The following is a 23743-nucleotide window of genomic DNA, read 5'->3' on the forward strand; positions in this document are numbered from 1 at the left end:
TAATTTGTGGGATCTTAGTTTCCTGACTAGGGATTGAACCCCAGGCCCATGACAATAAAGGCGCTGGACCACCAGGGAATTCCCCTTATAAGGTTAAAGATAACTTTTAGATTAGAGCATTTGAAATTCAAGAATTCAAAATTCTTATTTTGAAGATTGTTTCCTTAAAAAAAAAAAAGAAACTAATGATTATATCGTCTGTAGGCGATATAGTTAGTTAAGTGATTTTTTTATGGAACTTTTTCTCTTTTGTTGAGAGCTCCTGTGGTTTGATAGCTGGGGGACTGTGGCTAATTCATACAAAAGTCTGGAACCAATTTTTTTTTCTTCCCTCTTTAGCTATTAGGAACCATTCTGCTAGATAAGAGTTTCTAAGCAAGATACCTTGTTTTTTTCTCCTCTCAGCTCCCCATCCTTCTTGCTCCTTGGACTTAATCATTTTTTCCCCTTTATGTGTGGTATCCTAATGTTTAGTGATAGCTTTTTGTTTTCTATTAATTGACTGGAGGTGCCACGGTACTACAGTGGCAATACTCCTATATCCATCCAATATTAACTGCCCTCTACTAAACGTTCTTTTCTTGAAGATTTTTTTTTCTCAAGTTAATTCTGCCTTTCCTAATTTTTCTAGTATAACAACTTTTAAACCTGCTGCACAATTTTTGAGTAGAGTTTAAGTACTCACTGTATCAGGATAACTGCTAAACTGCCTGTCAGAAAGTAATTATGTTTTTAATGAAAATTTTAGCATTTCAGATATTATTTTTAGATAATATGATTTTTTTTTAAATTTGGCCTTAAATGTATGGTGTTCTCAGCCTTAGTAGAGTGTAAAGCGAGGAGAGCTTATTTTCCAGGTTTAGTCCTGAGGATGCAGTTGGACTTTGGGCAGATTTTGCTCAGTCAGGGCCACTGTTGCCCAAACCACTTTGGGGTGCATGAATCAGGTAGTTCAGCCCCTTGAACCTGAGCCTTGGGGAGTTATGGAATTGGATAATATTGTGATAGCTTTAAAAAGCAAAATGGACATTACAAAAAAAAAAGCAAAATGGAAATTTACCGTTTAGTGGTGGTTCTCTTAATTCATCATTCCTCCCTTTTCCTACCTACATCATTAGTTCAGTATATATTATCTCTACCCTAGACTATTGAACTATCTCTACTTGCTGGTGTTTTTACCTACAGCTCTGCTCTTTATCAGAGAAGGCGATGGCACCCCACTCCTGTCCTCTAGCCTGGAGAATCCCATGGACGGAGGAGCCTGGTGGGCTGCAGCCCATGGGGTCGCTAAGAGTCGGGCACGACTGAGCCACTTCACTTTCACTTTTCACTTTCACGCATTGGAGAAGGAAATGGCACCCCACTCCAGTGTTCTTGCCTGGAGAAACCCAGGGACGGGGGAGCCTGGTGGGCTGCCGTCTCTGGGGTCGCACAGAGTCGGACATGACCGAAGCGACTTAGCAGCAGCAGCAGCAGCTGCTGCTCTTTATCTAGTTTGTTTTTCTTATTGTGGCCTAATCTTTCTGGAGCAGCAATCTTGGATCATGTGCTTAAAATCTTACCAAGGTTCCCCACTGCCTTCAGGTTGAAATTCAAACTCCTTAATAAGACGTAATTCTTGAGGAGGTGAGCCATCTCCTGTGCCTGTTTCTCCAGCCACATTCAATTACTGGCATTCCTCTGAATGTGCAGTGTAATTTTTTAGAATTCTCTTTCTTTCCTTTTTTCCATTTCTCTCCTTTCTTCCTTCCCTCCCTTCCTTTTTGTTTTACTAACTCCTCTTCGTTCAGCTTTAGCTCCTTACTGGGTTAGGCACCCCCTCTTACGTCCTTCCATTGTATCTTGAATTTACCCATCTAAAAAACTATGTGTTCTCTTGTCTCTTTCCCCACTTAAGATTGTAAACTTTGGGGAGTGGGGAGGTGTCTTATTTACTATTGTATCTTCAGTGCTACTCGACAGCTGATCATTGCATGTCGAATGAATAATCTTTGATTTTTTTTTCCCAGTAGTAATGGTGGGATTTTTGATCACTCATTAACTTAGTGTTATTTGGCCATTGTGATTTCAGGTAGATGGATAGAACTTGGGATGGATTCAGTGGCCGTGGCTTTTCATGAAATGAGTTGGACCAAATGAAATCTTTGTCTCACTATTTCTGATTGTGGGTTAAAATAGAAACAATGCCGTATCAGTCACATGATCCTGATTGTGCTCAGTTGTGTCCAACTCTTTGGGACCCCATGGACTGTAGCGCACCAGTCCCCTCTGTCCATGGGATTCCCCAGGCAAGAAGACCAGGAGATCCTCTCAACCTAGGGATCAAACCCAGGTCTCTTGCTTTGCAGGCTGATTCTTTACCCTCTGAGTCACCAGGGAAGCCCAATCACATGTTTACCTACAAATTACTTGTTAGATCTGAATATCCCCCCAGGGTTTTCCAAAGGGAATACCTGTCATGCCTTCAATAATCTGTATACTTGGATCTACCCTTGGGGAAATGCAAAGCTACTTGTTGCTGTTAGCAAAATACGTTGCTCTATTCCCCACACACTCTGGCTAGCTCTTTTGTTACCAAAGGGTTAGAGGGTTGTTTTGGGGGGCGGGGGGAGGGCGAGGGAACAAAAGTAACAAAGGTGACGGAATCTTTTGTGTTCTGTAGTGTACAAGTCTGTTTCCAATGGAAATAGTTTGTGTTTTCCTATGAAGGTAACTCACTGATGGGTTGTTCTGTGTTCTCTGGGGGGTCTTCTGTCTACAGAATTAATGTTGCACCAGAAGGCGTGTTTTGTGATGTGGTGTGCTTTGCTAATGAAGCCCATTTTGCTGCAGTACCATTTTTGAAGATAAATGCTATATGGAGGTGACATGAATCATGACACTTACTGATCACAGACACGGTAACAACCTTCTGGAGAACATTCATAGCTAAAAACAGCAACAAAAGAAGCCTTTTATCATTTGGAATTGCTGGGATGGACGATATGAAGTATGGGATCTGCTGATCAAGCAATCAGCTTAATTTTACATGAAATATTAACAAGCTTGATGGCGTGGAACAAAGGAGAAAATTCCCAGTGTCAAATAAATCGCTTCAACTGATTTGTGCAGCAGAGCTATAAAACCAGCACAGTCTGGGGCTGTTAAGCAAGGTGAACTTTGCCCTCAAGGAATCTATCTTCCCCTTAGAAGCTTTGAGGGAAATTCTTGCGCCTCACTTCTGGTAGATGTAGCGCTGTCTTAAGGTTGCTGCACAGGAGAAGCAGGTTCTGTCCCCGGGTGGGGAAGATCCCCTGGAGGAGGAAATGGCAACCCACTCCAGTATTCTTGCCTGGGAAATCCCCTGGGAAGCAGCAGCCAGGGGCTGATAACGGGGAAGAGACCAGCCCACCCTCTCTCCCAGAAACCTCCCTTCATTCCAGGCCCTCCCTTCATTCCCCTCTCCTGCTCAAAACTCAACTTGAATACAAAACCATAAAATAAATTATTTTTAAATGATACCAACCATTAAACAAACTGTTGAGGAGGGGCCGAAAGGGGACTAAAAGATTCAAAGGCAGTAAGCTAAAACGATGGAAAGGACAGTAACAATTTTAGAGACTGAGATGTTAGGGAATGAAAATCAACGAGAAAAAGCACGGCCATCCCATCAGTTCACAAGTCAAAAAACCCTTGTGCAGAGAGCCAATTAAGATTCATCAAGCCAAAGCATCCATAAAGTCCAGAAGAACATTCCCGAATACTCCTTACCATCCGTTGGAGTTCTTTGAAGTGTTCTCTGAAGAGATGTCCTTTTAGCTCACAATAGAAAGCAAGACCCTGTGGGCCTCTCTCTGCCTGTGATTCATCTCCCCTGACCTTTTAGACTGAAGTAACTGGTACTGTGAGAGGCACCCCAGATGGTACCTGCCCTTCTGTTCCCTGGGCTTGCAGCTGCTGCCCTGCAGCAGCTTGCTGTGAGTACCCCACTCCCTGTCCTTAACAGTAACAGGCCTTAATTACATGAATTCGATTTTTTTTTCTTTTTGATGGAGGAGTGACTCCAGCTCTCAATTTAAAATGTCACTTAGAAATAATGCCTTGGGAAAATGACACGTATTGAAAATTTACCATGCTTTCCTGTTTTCCCCAGTTGCTCCCTTAGTTTCAAGATTATTTTGTTCTTCAAAAACGAAGCCAATCAAACCATTGACTAGCATATACATGGTCTATCCCTTTCTCTTTCTTACTTAATGTGTTCCTGAAAATGTAATAAAATCAGATGTCTAACAATTAAGTGGACAGGTGTTAGGAGGGGAGTTAGGAGGGGTGTTAGGAGAGTTTCCTGTGAAACTCTCTCTGTTTCAAGAGAACTTAAGACTAGTATTAAAATCCCAGACTCTGGATCTGGTGCCTAGGATCTGCTGCCACTGATGAGAACTTTCCAGGTATTAGAAGCTGTGGGGAGGGGTGTTTTCTCCCCAGGAGGAAGGCTGCATTGTCGACTTTGTTTTGGGGACTGTGTTAGGTGTAGTGATTGAATGGCCAGCCAAACAGAATAGACTCCTTTGGAATGCCTCAAAATATCTCCATGATAGAAGGCGGTATTGATTGGATTACATAGTAACCAGTAGTCACTTTGTGCCTTGTACCTGCTGCATTGTGGAAAAATCATCATGCCTCTGCCTCTCAGGTATGAGGGTGACAGTCTCTTCCTCCAGCAGAGCTGAGGGAAGGGGGATTCTTGTGACTGCAGAATCCAAATTCTCAGCCAGGCTCTGAGCGTGGAGAAATTTCGAAAAGCCAGCACCTCTGCCCAGCTGAGAACCCTTTTAATAGTCTTAAAGGGGAGCTCACCTAAGAAAACAGTAACAGGTCCTTTTTAGGCAATAATAATTTGTGTCATTTAAAGTCTCTCAATCTCACACTTGGATTGTTTCTACGCTTTGGGATTATACCTATAGAACTTTAAATTAGTTCCTAAATTTTGAGTGTAATTTTAACCTTGAATATAATTTTAGCGTAAATACAGTATATATTAATACTTTGCACTAAATGTTTTATCCCATGTCTTGATTTATTCTGTTTTAACTGTGATTTGAGACTTTTAATGATTCCCTTCCCCCCTTTTAGTGATTCCCTGGTGGCTCAGATGGTAAAGCGTTTGCCTGCAGTGTGGGAGACCCGGGTTTGATCCCTGGGTTGGGAAGATCCCCTGGAGAAGGCAATGGCAACCCACTCCAGTACTCTTGCCTGGAGAATCCCATGGACGGAGGAGCCTGTGAGGCTACAGTCCATGAGGTCGCAAAGAGTCAGACACGACTGAGCAACTTCACTTTCCCCGTTTAGTCTTTTTTTTTTTTCTCATTTAAAAAAATATTTTTACACTTAAAAATCATTCATTTATTTTTAACTGTGCTAGGTCTTCATTCCTACACAGGGTTTTCTCTACTTGTCATGAGTGGGGGCTGCCCTCTAGTTGTGGAGTCTGGGCTTCTCGTGGTGGTGGTCTCTCTTGTTGCAGAGTGTGAGCTCTAGAGTGCTCGGGCCTCAGTAGCTGTGGGTCATGGACTCAGCAGTTGCAGTCCCAGGCTCCAGAGCATAGGCTCAATAGTTGTGGTGCATGCATGGACTTAGTTGCTCCGTAGCATATGGGATCTTTCCAGATCAAGGATCAAACCCATGTCTCCTACATTGGCAGGTGGATTTTTTACCATTGAGCCACCAGGAAAGCCCCCGCCCCCCACCTTTTAGTTTTCCTTAAGACATAAGAGTTGACTTTATCTTTAAAAAGAAAAACCAACATAATGGATTACTTTTTAAACATATATGAAATAACTTCTAAGTATATGAATTTCCAGTCCTTCCTTTTTGGTTATATTCATTGCATTTGTGTTTGATCTCTCAAAATCTCTAATCAGTACTATGATATTTCAGAGGAGTTACATTTAGTGGAAAAATGTTCTTTTTGAAAAATTGCTAGTAATAGCTACCACTGAATGTTTACTCTGTGGCTTAATCTCATCTATTTCTCACAACTGCTTTATGAAGTAAGTGAGCACTCTTAGCCACACTTTAAAAAACAAGAGCAAATTGAGATAAAGAAATGCCTTGCCCAGGGATACACAGTTAGTTAACTGTGAACCTGGTACAGAAATCTAGACAGTCTCCTTCCAGCCATGGCTCTTAAACTTCACTGTGACCTTCCTAGTGGACTCAGTTGTAAAGAATCTGCCTGCCAATGAAGGAGATGCAGGTTTGATCCGTGGGTCAGGGGAAGATCCTCTGGAGAAGGGAATGGCCACCATTCCAGTATTCTTGCCTGGAAAATTCCATGGAGGGAGAAGCCTGGTGGGCTACAGTCCATGGGGTCGCAAAGAGGCAGACCCGATTAAGCGTACATGCACTCACTATTTAAACCAATATGCTGTATATACTGCAGGTGGTAACCTAAAAAGTAACCCCGAAGTAATCCATAGGGATAGAATGTCTGTGTGGAAATTTCTCCAGTTGCTCTGAATCTTAAGTTTTTGATAACTGGCAACATTTAGATCATTATGGAGACAGCTCCATTCTTTCTCTCTTCTCCAACCCTTCCCCAACTTGCACGGCTCCTTGGAGCCTTCTTGTTTTCCATGCGTCCTGTAACAGCTGATCTTTCTGAGAGTTTCCATCTCTGCCATCTTCTGTTCTTACAGTAATCAGACTTCCTAGCCCCATGGGTCTCAACTTTGCATATTGGAGTCACTGGGGAAGATTTTAAAAAAACAAAACAAAAAAAGCATGCTGCTGCCTGGGCCTCAACTCAAGAGATTCAGTAAGGAATTTACACACAGACAGACACACACACACAGACACACACACACAGACACACACACAGACAGGCAGACAGGCAGACAGACAGACAGACACACACACCCAGGTGATTTTCTTGGCTGAGAACAGTTGCCCTGGGCTGTTTACCCTTGTGTGCTACTTGGCTTCACTGAATTCTCCACTACAATTCACTTCCTCATCTTGCCCTTGCCTTCCCCTGGATCAGTCTGCTCAGTTATCCTGAATCTATCTCATAATTTATAGCTTCTCTGTGTTCAGAATCCTGAAAATGGAGATTATCATGCAGTCACGTGGACTGAACTGCTACACACTCATGGGCTCAGATCTTACCCCTGAGCCGGTGCTGGCCTCTGGCAATACTTTGTTTCCATTTTTAGCTCTGACACCCCTGACTGGCAGCACCTCTTCTAAATCCTCACCATCTTACCCCTCATCCATGCCACATTACCTTGACTCCTGCTTTACACTGTGGATCTTCTCAGGCCATTCCTTAATTTTTATTTCCTCTCTGTTTACCTTTTGACTAGCTCTTTCCGCTAACCGTTTATACTCAAGTTTTAAAAATGAAAAAGAAGTAAAAATTAAGCTGAAAAACTCTCCTCCACCTGGTTACTAACTTTGGCCTTTTTTCACTGTCAGATTTCAGGAGAAACTAGTGTTTATTCACCGTTATCACCACTCACCTCTCATTCATTTGCTTCTCAACCGTTTTTATTGATCTGCCCCTTGCCCAGAGGACTCTGAGGTCACCAGTGTTCACACATTCTAGTGGACATTTCAGGTCTTACCTTGTCCTCTCAGCAGCATCCAGTGTTATTCTTTCTTGAACCCATTCAAAATGGAAACAGCCCAGCCTAACAAACCCTTCTGTGGCTTCACTTTCTTTGTGGCTCTTTCCACTCTTGATCTTCTTATGCATTACCAGTTATGTAAATATTAATTATATTAGCTTGTAACCAACTGCCAATGGCATGCCCCATTGGAGAGCATATGTATGTACTAAACTGTGGATGGCTCGTATGTTTCTCTCTCTGGACTAACCATTTCTTCCAACTGTATTTAGCCAACCACTTTTTACTCTTCATTTATTTAACTTAAAATGCATAGAATGTCAATTTGTCTATAACTGAGTCACTTTGCTATAAAGCAGAGATTGGTACAACATTGTAAATCAACTATACTTCAATTAAAAAATAAAATTGAAAAACTTTTGAGAACACACTATGTATCATTGTTTTGTTGGATCCTGGAGACTTAACAGCCTACTATAGTGTGTCTTCAGGTGCCAGATTCAGAAGAATGCATCCTATAGGACTCCATTTAGATAGATTTTGAAGCCAGCAAAATCAGTCTCTGATACTTGAAGTCAGAATAGTGGTTACCTTGAGGAGAGGGTAGTTAGTAGAAGGGGACACGCACAGGCTTCTGGGGTTCTGGTAAGACTCTGTTTCTTGATCTGGCTACTGTTTCCATGGGTGTTTCACTTTGAGAAAATTCAGTGAGCTGTGTACTTTCATGTAACTTTATGTGTTATGTAGCCAAAAAAAAGTATTCCCTGCTTCTCCTACAAAAACATCAAGGTTGCAAGCCAAATGCATGAGGGGAAGGTAGAAGTGGATTCCCAGGATGGCAGCTGAAGCTGAAAAGGGATCCCAGGATCCTGGAAGGAAGCAAATCACTTGATCAGGCTCAGGGTGGAAACCAGCACCCGCAGGAAATCCTGCGCAGGGTGTGGGGGCTGTAAGCTCACGTTCATGCCGTGTAATGCAGAAATCCTGACCTGAGCTCCTCAAAAACTGCTTTGAAACCAGGAGACCTTGCAGGGCTCTGTCAAGGCCACTCGTGAAACTGGCCCCCTTTGGGGGTTCCACCATTCAGGCCACTTGTGAGACTCCGGGTAAACGGGCTGATGTTTATCATTTGAAAAGCGCAGACTGACTTCCCACACACCAGCCATGGCCAAGGCCAGGGTACCATCAGCATCATTTCTGTGAGTAGAAGCGGCTTCTGTATGTGGGCACCGCCCCCATTAAACCCCGGTTCCTTGACAGTATGGAGTGTGCCTTGGGCTTCCTTGGTGGATCAGAGGGTTAAGAATCTGCCTGCAGTGCAGGATACCTGGGTTTGATCCCTGGGTCACGAAGATCCCCTGGAGAAGGGAATGGCTACCCACTCCAGTGTTCTTGCCTGGAGAACTCCATGGACAGAGGAGCCTGGTGGGCTACAGTCCATGGGGTCTCAAAGAGTCAGACACAAGTTGGTGACGAACACTTATTTTCTCATCATGTTATATTACCAGTGCATAGGATAATGCCTGATACACATTTGGAGTCGAAAGAGATTATTCAGTAAGGGAATGCTTAGTAATCACAGAGCACCACTGTGCGCACAGCAGAGTCCTATATGATTGCATGTGTGTGTTTATTACCTAAGTCAAAACAATGCTCTCCAGAGTAGTACTCTGGTATCCTACCTGGCATACTGCAAGATGATCCGTTGGGGTGTGGAAAGAAAATTGTGAGGAGGGGAGAAGGGAGGGAGAGGGCTAGATACATACATAGATAATGGGAGGAGGCACAAATTAGAATTTTTTAAAGGCCCTGTAATATAGTTGGACTTATAATATAATAATCTTGAGTAGAAATTTCAGACATGGTACTTATCAGCAATTACTTCACCATAAACCTAGAGAAAGCTTCATGGTAATCTGGCAGGTCAGTCTATCTTTGATAAAATGCAGCATTCTTGATATGAAAGGATAGGACGTATATCTAAATTAGCATTATGTAAATATATTAGCATTAGTAAGATGTCTTAATGAAGACAAAGAGGAAAAAGGGAAAAATAGAGTCAGTACCAGACTGTGTAGCAGTTTAAATTATTGTTGTTTTTAATCTAAAGCCTCCCCAAATGCAGTGTGTTAGTGGGCTAGGTTTCTCTGTAATTGGCCATCACCCTATATGGATGTTTTGTTAGTTTAATAGCACTTAATGATCATACTTTCCTGGTGGCTCGGACGGTAAAGTGTCTACCTACAATGCAGGAGACCCAGGTTCAGTCCCTGGGTTGGGAAGATCCTCTGGAGAAGGAAATGGCAATCCACTCCAGTACTCTTGCCTGGAAAATCCCATGGATAGAGGAGTGTGGTGGGCTACAGTCCATGGGGTCGCAAAGAGTCAGCACGACTGAGCGACTTCAGTTTCACTTTCAGTGATCATACAGTTGAATTAGTAGATAACAGCTACTGGGATTTTAGACTTCTTAACTCTATCATCCATGTCTCAAACCCTTTCATGATTTCAGTGTCTTGGCCTCTTATTCTCTCTATGCGGTAATCTGGATAATTTCTTCAAACCTGGTTCCAGTTCTCCAGTTGTTTTTTGAACTGTGTATATGACCTATGACCTATCTATTGAGTTTTTGATATCAGTGACCACCATTTTCATTTCTAGATGTTACGTGGTTCTTATCATGTATTCATGGTCACATATGATGGTCTCTCATTCCATCTCTTGGGTTTTATTCAGGCAACACCTTCAGTTTGTATTCTGGGTTCTGGGTCCCAAAACCCACATAGTTAGGTTTTTCCAGGAAGACTTTTTGCTTTTATTCCATTTTATTTTGGACTGAATCCAGTTTAGGCAGCATCCCCATCTTTCCTCTGTGGGCCAGGGGTTTTCTACTTTGCCTTTCAAAGATTCCATATTTCTACAAGATTCTTGGAACAGATTTCAGTCATTCCTGTTTCAGGCTTGTTTTCATCTCTAGGTAACTAGAGACCAGCAGATGGTCCCAGTGTAAATATTATATCCAGCATTCATTTACTCAGAGGTTTCTATTCATTTCTGACCTGGGACGTTTTCCTTTTTATCATAACAGTTTAGTCACATATCTAAAAACATGCTTCTGCATGTGTCCTAAGTCATGCTAAGTTGCTTCAGCTGTGCCTGACTCTGCAACGCTATAGACCATACGTAGCCTGACATGGGGTTTTCCAGTCAAGAATACTGGAGTGGGTTGCCATGCCCTCCTCCAGGGCATCTTCCTGACCCAGGGATCTAACTGGCATCTCTTTCATCTCCTGCATCGGCAGGGGGCTTCTTTACCACTAGCGCCACCTGGGAAGCCCCTAAAACATGCTTTCAGGGTGCTTGCTTTAAGAAAGAGTAGAGAAAATTATAAATATTATATAAGAATTCCATCTATGTATGTTTTGGCTTAGTATGCATTTTTGAAAAATCTCTGAAAAGATGAGTAAGAAACTAATAATGCTGGGGAGGTAACGATGGGAATAAGACTGATGGGGAACAGAGATGGCAAGGAGACTTCTTGATATGAACATCTTAATATTTTTAGTGATTTGAACCATGTGGATATATTACTGTTTCAACCAATTAAATATAAACTTTCCCCCCCTGGCCATCTAGATATTCTCTACAGAGTGGGTTTCTCCAGACATCTAGTCTACTATTTTGTTAGCAACGGAATAGTGATCATATTTGTGGTTATATAAATTTTAGGTCATCCAGCCCTCTGGCTGAACCCTATAGATCAATGTTTGCCAAACTGGTCTGTGGCAAAGGATCAGTTCTTTTCAAGTTTTCCAATCTATCATGGACTGACACTTTGGTAAACTACAGTAAAAATAAATGACTGATCATATGCTTGGATGGCATGGCAATGCCAAACTGCTAGAAAAGTTTCTAAATACTTTCTCTCCATTTCATCACCAGCCAGTATAAAGCAACTTGTGGACTGCTGCCACACAGAGCAGCGTGCTGTAGATGGTTCTCGTTACTTTCTGGCGTTCAGGGTTGTGGATCAGAGACCAAGACCACGCTGCTCTTTAAAATTTTTTGTGTTGCTTTATTTTTTTCCTTTGTAGGTAGTAGCCTGCTTTTCTTTCCACAAAGATACATTATGGTCTTATCTGAAACGCAAGATATTTGCTGCAGCACACTTCTGCCTTAATTGGGGGAGTGAGCCTGTGACTAACTGCTATAGACTATTGGTAGTAGTGAACTTATTTCATCTAACCTAAGATGCATTGATATGGGCATCTTCTTGATCTTCCAGAAGGGATGGTTTCCATGCTGCTAAGTCTGGGCTGCCATCTGGCTGCCAGCGATTGTAAGATGCCGTTGATTTCAGAGATGTTAAAATGTGGAAGAATGTATCTTAAAATACCCTGGAGGTGGCCCTGTGATTGTTCCAGTGTCTAATTACTGTTGAGTGCTTGGAGACTCGCATAGGAGGAGGGAAGATACCTTTGGTGGCTTCCTTTAGAAACTTCAGCACTCTGCTGAAACACTCTTTATTGTGACACCCCTGACCTGAACTGGGACACATTATCTCTTCCCTAATTGGTAAAGCTTCCCTCTTAGGACTGCTGTGCTACACCACCCTTTGGGCTGGAGCAGCTCTGAGAACCTTGGCCAGTTTATCTGGGAATCAGTGGCACTGGTTTATCTTTCAGTGTCTTAATAGAGATTTCTCTCATCATTGAGTTTTTTTTTTTTCCCTTACCTTCAGCTTCCCTCCATTCCATCACTGCCATTCTGAGCTTGTGAACATTGGGAGTTCTGCTAGGTATCCCACTTCCTTTTTTGCCATGCAAGCTGGCTTGGTAGTTCTTTCAATTTGTTGTTGTGTGGACTATTACAGAAATTTCTCAGGTTTTTCTGGTTACACTTCCATGCTTTTCTGGTGAAGATAGGGATTTTCCTTCTGCTCTTTTTATAGTTCTTTGGCCACCTTGATGGTGATTTGGGAGGAAAGGCAGTTAATGTGTGGGCTAATAGCACTGTCATTCATTCCTTCACCAAGTATGTATTGAATGCTTGCTCCAGGGCTGGCATAGTTCTGGCATCTGAGAATACAGCAAAAAGCAACAGTCTTAAGCTCCAGCCTTCATTGGGACATTCACTCTGCTTCCTTTAGGTTTTCCTCACTGGAACCTTAACGTTGTGCTATTAATACTTTCTTTCCTTTCCAGAGACCCCTTTAAAAAGCTGCCAATTAATTTTTTTTTAATTTAGAATTCAGTAATTTATTGGTAGCTTGATACATACTTTATATAGATTTGGCACTAAGACATTCTCTAGAAATGCATGTTAATATTTGTATCATTTGCTTTTTAGCCGATTACACCTCAACAAGAAGGCAACAGACAAACAGCCATATAGCAAGCTGCCAGGGGTGTCTCTTCTGAAACCACTGAAAGGAGTAGATCCTAACCTAATCAACAACTTGGAAACATTCTTTGAATTGGATTATCCCAAGGTAAGTGCAGTGTTGTACTCATAGGAATGGACTGAACCATACCTTTTAAAAAAAAAAAAAACTCATAGTAAACACAGAGGAATTTTGACACGGTATCAGGTGAAGTTATTAAAAATTTATAATGGTGTTGGCTTCATCAAATTTATGCTTTAGCAGTATTAATAGTAGTGGTAATAGTAATAATAGTAGTAGTTGTCACAGGACAGAAGTGGAATTGAGGAAGGGGTATTAATTCCTTTTCTAACTACCCGTATGTTGATCTGAATTGAAAGTGAAAGTGTTAGTTGCACAATCTTGTCAGACTCTTTGGGACCCCATGGGCAGTAGCTCACCAGGCTCCTCTATCCATGGAATTCTCCAGGCAAGAATGCTGGGGTGGGTTCCCTTCTCCAGGAGACCTTCTCAACCCAAGGATCAAACCTGGGTCTCCTGCATTGCAGGCAGATTCTTTACCAGCTGAGCCACAGGGAATCCCCCTGATCTGAATGAATTTGAAATCCCCGAGTAAAGCTCCTGGAACTCAACAATGCAGTGCCTAGTAGTCTGAGTGTAAAAATCTTACTTCATGAGAGTTGCAGTGAAAATGAAAAAGGATATGCATTTATCCTTGTGGAACTTAATCTCACATTTCAATTTTTTAACTATCATGCAACCCTTTCCCGTCTGTATTCAACCACTCTTGAAACTTAGTTAAGAAATTTTTATGTTGCCATTCTTGTAGGATAATAGTCATGACATTTAAATAGTTTCCGAAGTTAGCTGTGGGTTTAAAGAGTTTCTTAAAATAACCCCAGGAACATATGTATCCATTAATTATGAACATGTGGGATGAATCAATAATCAATTTATTCTTCAGAATGAGTTTTTTTTTTAAAAAATACAATTTGGAGTTGTATTGTACTGAGTTGTATTGCTCTCCAGAGCTCGAGTTTTTCACTTAGATTTTTGTCACTTAGTTCTTTTCCAGTTAGTTATGTCATTAAGGCATTTATGTGGTTAAGGAGAAACTTGTTTGGACACATTACAGAAATGCATAATATTATATGCAAGAGATTGTTTTTATTCTTTTTTAGTTCACAATTTCCCAATAATAAAATAATTGTTAGTTGTGTAAATAGAACATTTAGAAAACAGAGCAAAAGTGCAGAGTACCTGCACTCTAAAGGAAAATGTTGGTCTCACAGCATTTTACTTGCTTTTAAAAGACCGAGCACAGTAGCAAATATTCTACCAGAGACAGATTAAACCACTGAAATTGCACAAATCTGAGTGTGAAACATGAGTTGTTTGTGTCATCAAGGAGGCATGTAGTCATGAAATGAACATTTGTGTAACTGCCAAGCCCAGCAGACTTTAACATTCTCTATTTGTCAAATGTTTACATTGCTTTCCAAAAGTACAGAAACATTTTTGTTCTAGATGTAACTCTTTTTCTCTGTTAATTTGATGTGGAACCTTAGAGGCCATTTGGAAATGTGTATGTGGCTTCCCAGGTGGTGCTAGTGATAAAAAAAAACCCACCTGACAATGCAGGAGAGGCAAGAAATGCAGGTTCGATTCCTGGGTGGGGAAGATCCCCTGGAGGAGGGCATGGCAACCCAGTCTAGTATTCTTGCCTGGAGAATCCCATGGACAGAAGAGCCTGGCGGGCTACAGTCCATGGAGTCACAAAGAGTCAGACACGACTGAAGCCACTGAGCACACACGCATATACACACACACACACACACAATATATAAAACATGAAATTCTAAAATTTTGTTTAGTTTTAGACATATGCAAAAAGGTTTATTACTGATACTTGTTCTGAATTTCTAGGTTTAAAGTTTGGTGAGACTGTTATTATGCTAAGTGCCCTAAAAGATATTTGTGCTTTAAATATCTTATAAATCTACCTTATATTGATATTTATTCCTTGGGAAAATTTTTCTTAGAAAAATATAATAATAAAAAATAAATAAAACTCGTTTTTTACAAAATCAATTATTTATTTGGCATCAGTATAAAAGAAGGCATTTAGAGAGAAGTTCAGCCATATCAGGAGGATGCAGTAATCTGCATCTCAAGTGGCCTGATGGCTTTACTTTAGTAAATTCTGGCCACATGAAGAATTTTAAAATTAATGATCTGCCAGGGTCCAGCCCCGGTGGATCCAGGGAATTTGAAGCGGGGATGGAGTCAGCATCCTAAGAAAGAACTATTTAATTAGAAATATAAAGAGAGATTAGGAAAGAATAGTGTAGTAGGAAAATTAGTGGAGAAAAGAGGCTGAATAACTTGGTTTATGCGGAAAACCAACAAAACTCCAAGACAAGGAGTTTGCACCACCTACGTAGGCCACAGGCATCTTCCCAGTCTCCTGAAGGAGTGGGGACACAAAGTGCCCCCCCATTCAGATCTTAGAAGCCCAGGCAAAATTAGTAGGCTTGGCAAGCCTCCACGCTCCAGATGGGAATTCAGCCAGAAAAGAAGAGAACGAGAAAAGACCACACGGCGGGGAACCAGTCTTTCCAGGAACTGGTCCGTTTCTTTATTTTCCAGGTCCACTTTTATACTTTTAGTTGTACATAGAGATAAATGTGTTCTCAGCATATCTTTGTTCTTACAAGGGTCTTATGTTTGTTCACAATATCTTCTGGTCTGGAGACCGATTAACATTTTATGGCCCCACCTTTCTTTCTGTTGATAATGGTTAATCGATCAGAAAACTTGTTTCCCCTTAAGATCTATTTAGTCTTAAGATAGTGATAAAGTTACATTCTTACACAGCAAGGACACAATGATTTATAACAAAGAAAGAAAAGTACAGTGATCTATAACAAAAGAGAAAATTCATTAACTCAAAAGTCTAGTATTGCTAACATCAAAACTACTATATTTCTTTTTCTACATTCCAATTACATCAATTAATATACTCCCAGGTGCCTAAGGATATGGAGACCTGGCTGCAATCATTAATTCAGCAATGAAACCCTTCACCAGCATGATTTTTATCTTTAGAGAAACCCTATGCTAACTAAGACTTTCAAAATACTCCAAACTCTCTGTGCTGTTTATGGTTGAGAGGTTGTAAACAATCATGTATGTAGTAGCAAGAGTGTGGATAATCCTGTCACACAAGCTAGTCTGCCAGCAGAGAGGTTTGACCTGAGACACTCCTTTTATATGAAGGAGACTATTATCTGGAGCTCTAAGTTAATTTTCCAGAGAAAGGTGGTCGGGGATAGCCCCTGTTAATGTCAGAAGAGTAGGTGAAGGCATAATGCAGTAAGGCAGGCAGACTCTGGTTTTGGGGCAGATGCACGAGCAGATCCAGCGAGGCTCCCTTAAGGCCCAACTCACCTTTGCCTGTTGGGCCCCTTAACCTCATGACCTTTGCCATGGGCGGGACTCCTCGTGCTGGCTCCCAGCAATGATCAGAGTTATTAACAGATTGAGGTTATGGTAATTGTGATTTTCTTTTCTTTTTTGCAAATAGGAGATGGGTTTACAGTGTTGAAAGTCTGGTGCCATACTTGGATTCTTTATTGTCAATGATGACAATAAAAAATTTTTAAAGATTGAGAATAGGTTCAATTATTGAAAGATCAGCATAATACATGTAATAAAACTATTAAGTCTGAAAGACTAGAATTTTACCAGATAAATTTGAAAAATTATATAAACTATATAGTTCTTGAAAGTAAGTAACTTGTCACAACTTTGAATTCAGAACAATTTTCTTACAAGGTATCTTCCCTTCACTTAAAGGAAGCATCTATCTTTCACTCAAAAGTTACCCTAGGACAAATGTATTAACAAATAGTTCATTATTTACTCAGTGGCAGAGACTGTTCTAGATATTTGGGGTCTAAGTCCATCCTGTAACAGAACTTACTATATTCTGCTGTAATCTAAATATCATCATAACATTTTTCTTTAAGCATGTGTAGTTATTTATAAATGGTTCAAGATATTCCTACTTGATATGCAATATAATTGATTAATATGTGTTAATATTTTTCTACTTTAAGAGAATATTTTATGTGGTTTACTACAGTACAGAGTTTTTAGTCCTAATATCTACAGGACTGAATCAGTGAGGAGACTTTTCTAATATTAATTTATATATCTAAATTGAGTATCATTTATGCATCTAAATTTATTTTTATGGGAGTAACATTTATGATTATTGCAGTTTCAGATAGTTCATTCTTAAATATCAAAGGACCAAATTGCAGTTTACAGATTGTCTATACCTCTCTTGGACTTAGCCTTTCAGTCATTTCACTGTTTGAAAAGCAAAAGGGAAATTTAGTTTAGCTATTTATATAGAAAGCTTACTAAGATGAGGCTAACCTCATCTACAATATTCTGGGATTATTTCTAGAATTTATATATTTATTACTGTGCCCATTTATAGTGGAATTTACTATGCCTTGTATTTCTTTCAGATTTATAAAATAAATGTTTTCTTAAAATATTTTTAAAGTATAATATTTTTAATAAATGCTTTATTTTTGACCATGCGTTTATGTTCTTTTGATAGTATAAACATATCTGAAAAATTATTATTGTGTCAGCTAAGAAAACTTTTAACCAACTTACTATCTTGTGTTTACCAGTTGCAGTATAGTTGGCATGATTTAACTATTCAAATACAGAGATTCCTAGCAAATTACATGTTTGGGCTGTGTCAAACCCAGAGCTCAGACACGGAGCTGAAAGTGAAGGTTCCTGGTTAAAATCTAACACTTCAGAGAAAACTTGAAATACTACCTCCAATTTGGTTTAAGTTTCGATATCAGAAACAACAAAGCAAAAGTTATTTAATAAGAGTCTGAGTTTTTAGATGATGTAAATTGAATTTCATTTGCCTTTTTTGGCTAATAAGGAGGTATTTATTTTTCATTTGAAGTTAAGTTTAAAATGTATAATCAATTTTTCAAAAATTCTAAATCTTGCATTTGAATTTGGGAAGATTCCCTGGAGAAGGAAATAGCTACTCGCTCCAGTATTCTTGCCTGGAGAATTCCAAGGACAGAGGAGCCTAGTGGGCTGCAGTCCATAGCGTAGCAAAGAGTTGGACCTGACTGAATGGCTGATAGACACACACACCTCCCTTACTTATACTAACGCTATATACTCCTGAAAAAGTTTTGCTGCAACCTGGTATAGTCCTTATCTTTCCATCAAGTAGATATCTAGTGCTATATTACAGGGTTTTCTTTTGCTGGGGAAATAGCTTAAAGTAGATTTTTTAATACTATTTTATGGAATTGTATTACTTGTAAACATTTTCTTTCACTATATTCACTTAAAACACCTGTATAACAGCATAAACTCTAAAAGCATAAAACTATGCAATGTTTGAAAAAAAAATGAACTCTTTACAGCAAGTGTGACTGAGAGGCTCACTGTAGTAGGAAAGCGAATTGTTATTTACACTGTTTGAAAAGTCACTTGCGTGTGTGCATATGTGGTCAGTCGTGTTCAATTCTTTGTGACCTTTTGGACTGTAACCCGCCAGGCTCCTCTGTCCGTGGGATTTCCCAGGCCATTTTCTCCTCTGAGGGATCTTCCTGACCCAGGGATCGAACTCGCATCTCCTTTGTCTCCTGCATTGCAGGTGGATTCTTTACCTTCTGAGCCCTCCGGGAAGCCACTTAACCTTTCTAATCTTTATCATTAAGGTCACTGCCTCTTGGAGGTTCAAGCAGAAATTTTGGTTGGGAAGATGGCTGATATATTATGGGACTTAGAGTCAACCTTTGAAGAAATTTTAGGGTGTGGCAGGAATGATGCTCATCCTGTTCTCAGATTTTTATCTGATTTCTGGAGACCAGTGGCTGTAAAATTGCTTAGTTATTTCAGTACCTCTCAGGTGGTAATTTTGGTCAATCATCATGAAGGTAGATATTGGATGGAATGTGTAATAACTACAGATAGAAAGTATGAGGAAAGTGTACATTGCTTGCCCCTCTACTTAAATTATTAAGAAAACTTTTTTTTTTCACTTGAAAAAAAATCTTACCTTGTTAGCTAAACTTTCATTTACCTTAGTCCTGGTCCTTAAGTGCTCAACTATTAAATTCTATGCTGCCACTTTTTGCTGAGATAATGTATATTAGGCGAACGGTAATTAATTATTGCACTCAAGGCACTGTATGCATTTTTTCCACACTTTTTACTTGTGTATTCTTATCAATGGAACTAAAGCAAACAAGCCTTCCCATTACCTTCTGCCTTGTATGGTATCGTTTGTTGAGTCATTTAGTTGTGTCCGACTCTTTGTGACCCCACGGACTGTAGCCTACCAGGCTCCCCTGTCCGTGGGATTTCCCAGGCAAGAAGACCGGAGTGGGTTACCATTTCCTTCTCCAGGGGATCTTAGCCACACAGGGGCTGAACCTGCATCTTCTGCATTGCAAATGGATTCTCTACGGCTGAGCCACCTTTGTATTTTTTAGATCATATAACTTTGTTACCTTTTTTCATGGACATAATTAACTTTCCTCCTCTGCTTAAAAATGTTCAGTCTATCTTAGAGAGTTTGGTAGGAAATTTGCTTTAGAGTCAGTGTGAATTTATCACCACTTTTGAAAAAAGTTACTGCTTAGAATACATAGCCCACACACTAATACAGGAACATCTTTATGTATGAAAGCAAACGCTTTTGAAAAAATTTAGTAGTTTACAAAAAATCGTAACTTAGAGCTCAGGATTTTATAAACCTGGTTATGTGTCAGAATCACCTCAGAGATTCTGATTCAGAAGTTTAAGGATAGGGCCCAGTATTCTCTTTTTGGAAAAAAAACTGTCCCAGGATGGTTTTGACACAGCCGGCCAAGTGCTAAGGAATGACTCCCGTAATTTACTGTCAGAGTAAACATAGCTCTGAGCATAATTAAATCCTGGGTGTTTTCATAGTTAAAAGGCTAAGCATGCTCTTAGGAGGATGCGTGCATACCTGTGTGTGTGTGTGCACACGTGTGTGCTTTCAGTCGCTTCCAACTCTGCAACCCCCTCAGGCTCCTCTGTTTTGGGGATTTCCCAGGCAAGAATACTGGAGTGGGTCACCATTTCCTCCTCCAGAGGATCTTCCCAAATCAGGGGTGGAACTTGTGTCCCCTGTGTCTCTTGCTTTGGCAGGTAGATTCTTTACCACTGAGCTACCTGGGAATCCCTGCATTTTTAATCAAGTCAAATTCTATTTTACTTCAGAAAAGTATTATTCAACAGAAAATCTAATCTCACTTTGTCTTGAGAGAGTTTGGGAAAGCCCTTTAAATGTATCATAATGGTCTTTGATATGTAATTTTTAGCACCTTGATAAAATAATAGTAAGTTCTGAGACAAGCCTTCTAGACAACAAAGGGTGTGTTCATTTCTCTGGCTTTCTGTGTTGTTTTTACACTGCTGGCCACCCTGTGAGCATTTGGTAAATTTTCAGTGATGATGGCATGGAGAAGCTGGGAATCCAGCCATGCTTCAGCTGTGGGCCCTGCCAATCTCTTCATTCTCTCTTTGGCTGGCAAACAGGCCACTTCTGGAGAAGTTGCTCTCAGTTAAAGCAACACTTGATAATCCCTTAAGTGTTTGCAACCATTATGAATACTCTCTTAACTTCTAAACTTTGTGTGTACAATTGCTTGTTTTTCTTAATGCTTTTTGATCCACCAGTAAATGCTAATAATAAGTGATTATCTTTATAAGAGGTTAATTTACATAAAATATGTTCTTTGACTAGTATGAAGTACTCCTCTGTGTCCAAGACCATGATGATCCAGCCATTGATGTGTGTAAGAAGCTTCTTGGGAAATATCCAAATGTTGATGCTAGATTGTTTATAGGTAAGTAACAAATTTTACAATAACCTTTTTGCTTTAATATATTAAGTATCAGTAATCTTCTTTGCATTAAACTATAGATTAGGGTCCTAGACACCATTGAAGTTATTAACATATTTGCTTTATGCATATTTGTTAGATATAGTGAAAGGTGTTTCTATCCTTTAGAGAAGACAAGTTATAAATACAAATTTTGTTTTTCATATCAGGGATTAACAAAATTATCCCAGATTATGTTTTACTCATCAGCCACACATGAGAATCTGTTATTTTTGTTTCTTTAATAATTTCAATCTATGGCCTTTTCTATATCTCATTGATTATAATTGAGATTGAGTGGTAGAATTCATTTTTATAATATTGCAAAAAGAATATTTTCCCCAAAACCTACAGACTTATTCTAAACACTCATTAGAGATATACTTGCTATTAAATGTTTATTAATGTTTACCGTTAACACAAGCTCTTAATTAGAAAACTGAAACTAATGAATTTTCAAAGATAAATGATGTACTTTCTTTTTGAGAATGAATAACTTTTTTCTAAATATGTTATTATGAATAATAAGCATGATGTTAAAGTGTGTTTGTTTTAATTATTAAATATGCAAGTACTTTCCACTTCTCTCTACTAAGTATATGTATAATAGAAAATATTTTCAATATGGCATGAATTGTTCACTGCTATATTTTTAAAATTTTAGGTGGCAAAAAGGTTGGCATTAATCCTAAGATTAATAATTTAATGCCAGGATATGAAGTTGCAAAGTATGATCTTATATGGATTTGTGATAGTGGAATAAGAGGTAAGGTTTTTTCTTACTTATTTTGTAAAATTATTCATTCAATAATAAAATGCCAAGAGCAACCTGAAAATACATTTATCAATCATATTAGTTTACCTAATAAAGTAAGTTATTTTATCATTACTTCATGGTAGTATGTTAAGTTATACTTACTAAAATTTTGAAGTTTTTTTTATGCTAAACTAGAATGTTACACATATGAAAATGCTTTCGTTTTGAAGAGAAAATCCCAAACATTTAAAAAAAAAAACAGTTGTGGTACATTATACCACAACTGTGGTATAATCAGCTTTTTCATGGATCTAAGTTTTCCCTTATTCAAGTGATATTTATCTTTTACTTTAATCTATTGGTGGCATATGCAATATACTATCTCATGCAAAGGGACAGAAGTTAATTGATACATATTTTACTGGAATTACATGCATTTTTAGAACTCATTCATGGCTTTTTACTTAGCAGATTTTTGCAGGACGCCTTTTATATATTGAAATTATAATTTGTATATGTGGATTTTTAAAACATTTATGCTTATAATTTCAGTGTTCCATATGATTCCATTATATTCTAATACCTCAGTTTTCTCAACCTCAGCACCTTGGGTCTGGGTACTTCTCTGTCGTCAGAGCCGTTCTGCAGGTGTTTAGCAGCATCCCTGGCCCCACCAGTAGCACATCTCTGTTGGTGGTGATGATCACAACTGTCTCTGGATACGCCACCTGTCACCTGCAGGACAGCAGTTGAGAAGCACTTCCCAGACGACTTGTATAAATAAGGCCCAAATGCACTTTTATACAGTAGATTGAGTTCTTAAAGTTAAACACTTGAAGGAAATAAAAATGAAGTCAGGTAAAATCATATGAGATTTTTTGCTCTTTAAAAATGGGACAATGATTTAAATTTTATCAGCTTAAAATTTGAAAATTAGTAGTAAATGTGGCATTTCGACTTAATTAGATCATTACAGGACTAACAGTCCTTGGTCAGAGATTAGGTTCGTTTTTCACATTTGCTGTCTTAAATTGTTTACTGTCATATATTTGTTATGTTTTCAGTGTACAAACCTCCATCAGGTATATTCTCATTCAGTTCTAATTAGCAGTTTTAAGTGAAAGAACATCTCCTACTCTCAGAAAGAGGAGGCTCATTTCCTATGATTGCAATGCAGGAGCCAGAATGAACACTGAGGTCCTTGGACTTTCGCTCCTGTACCTTTTCCACTAGGACACATTGTCCATTACTCGAGTCTGGAGGTTCAGAAACAAGGACTGCTAACATTTTCAAGATACATCCCACCTCTGGTACATCTTAGGTATTTAACAGCCTGCAAAGGTCCAGAATAAATTCCCTACCATATATTACCCTTTTTGAAATTTTCTATTCTACTCAGAAAAGTGATTGAGATTCATTTTATTAGACCTATATTCAAAGAAAACATTTATTAAGAATTTAGTAACTCACAGAACATATTACGTTCATGGGCATTTTACTAAAAGGAAATTTTTTTCCCCCTCTCCCTCTGTACCTTTTTCTTTTGCATCATAGTGATTCCAGACACACTCACGGACATGGTTAACCAAATGACAGAAAAAGTAGGGCTGGTTCACGGGCTGCCATATGTAGCAGACAGACAGGGCTTTGCTGCTACTTTAGAACAGGTAAGTACAATGCTTATAGATAATACGCTTGTATAATCAGATCCCTAATCTCCCAGAAGCTTGAGGCTATGCTGAGAGTTGGGCTGAGGTGCCTGAAGCTAACTGTATTAAGTCTGTTTAAACCTGCTGAGTGAGCGTCCCAGGTGGCGCTAGTGGTAAAGAACCCACCTGCCGATGCAGGAGACGTGAGAGGTGCAGGTTCAATCCCTGGGTCGGAAAGATCCCCTGGAGGAGGGCATGGGCACCTGCTCCAGTATTCTTACTTGGAGAATCCCGTGAACAGAGGAGCCTGGCAGGTTACAGGCTGCTGCTGCTGCTAAGTCGCTTCAGTCGTGTCCGACTCGGTGCGACCC

At 39.5% G+C, this 23743-nt stretch overlaps 1 protein-coding gene across 1 annotated transcript in view; it reads left to right on the plus strand.

Moving 5' to 3' along the window:
* The window catches only part of UGCG (UDP-glucose ceramide glucosyltransferase), a 38073-nt gene that overhangs the window by 4540 nt on the left and 9790 nt on the right, over positions 1 to 23743 (plus strand). The window contains exons 2-5 of the mRNA XM_040239418.1: positions 12957 to 13098; positions 20828 to 20930; positions 21631 to 21732; positions 23278 to 23390. Coding sequence (XP_040095352.1) covers positions 12957 to 13098; positions 20828 to 20930; positions 21631 to 21732; positions 23278 to 23390 — 460 coding nt within the window. The remainder of the gene's footprint in view (positions 1 to 12956; positions 13099 to 20827; positions 20931 to 21630; positions 21733 to 23277; positions 23391 to 23743) is intronic.

This window comes from Oryx dammah, unplaced genomic scaffold (assembly GCF_014754425.2).
Source record: "Oryx dammah isolate SB20612 unplaced genomic scaffold, SCBI_Odam_1.1 HiC_scaffold_1, whole genome shotgun sequence".
Classification (NCBI taxonomy): Eukaryota; Metazoa; Chordata; class Mammalia; order Artiodactyla; family Bovidae; genus Oryx; species Oryx dammah.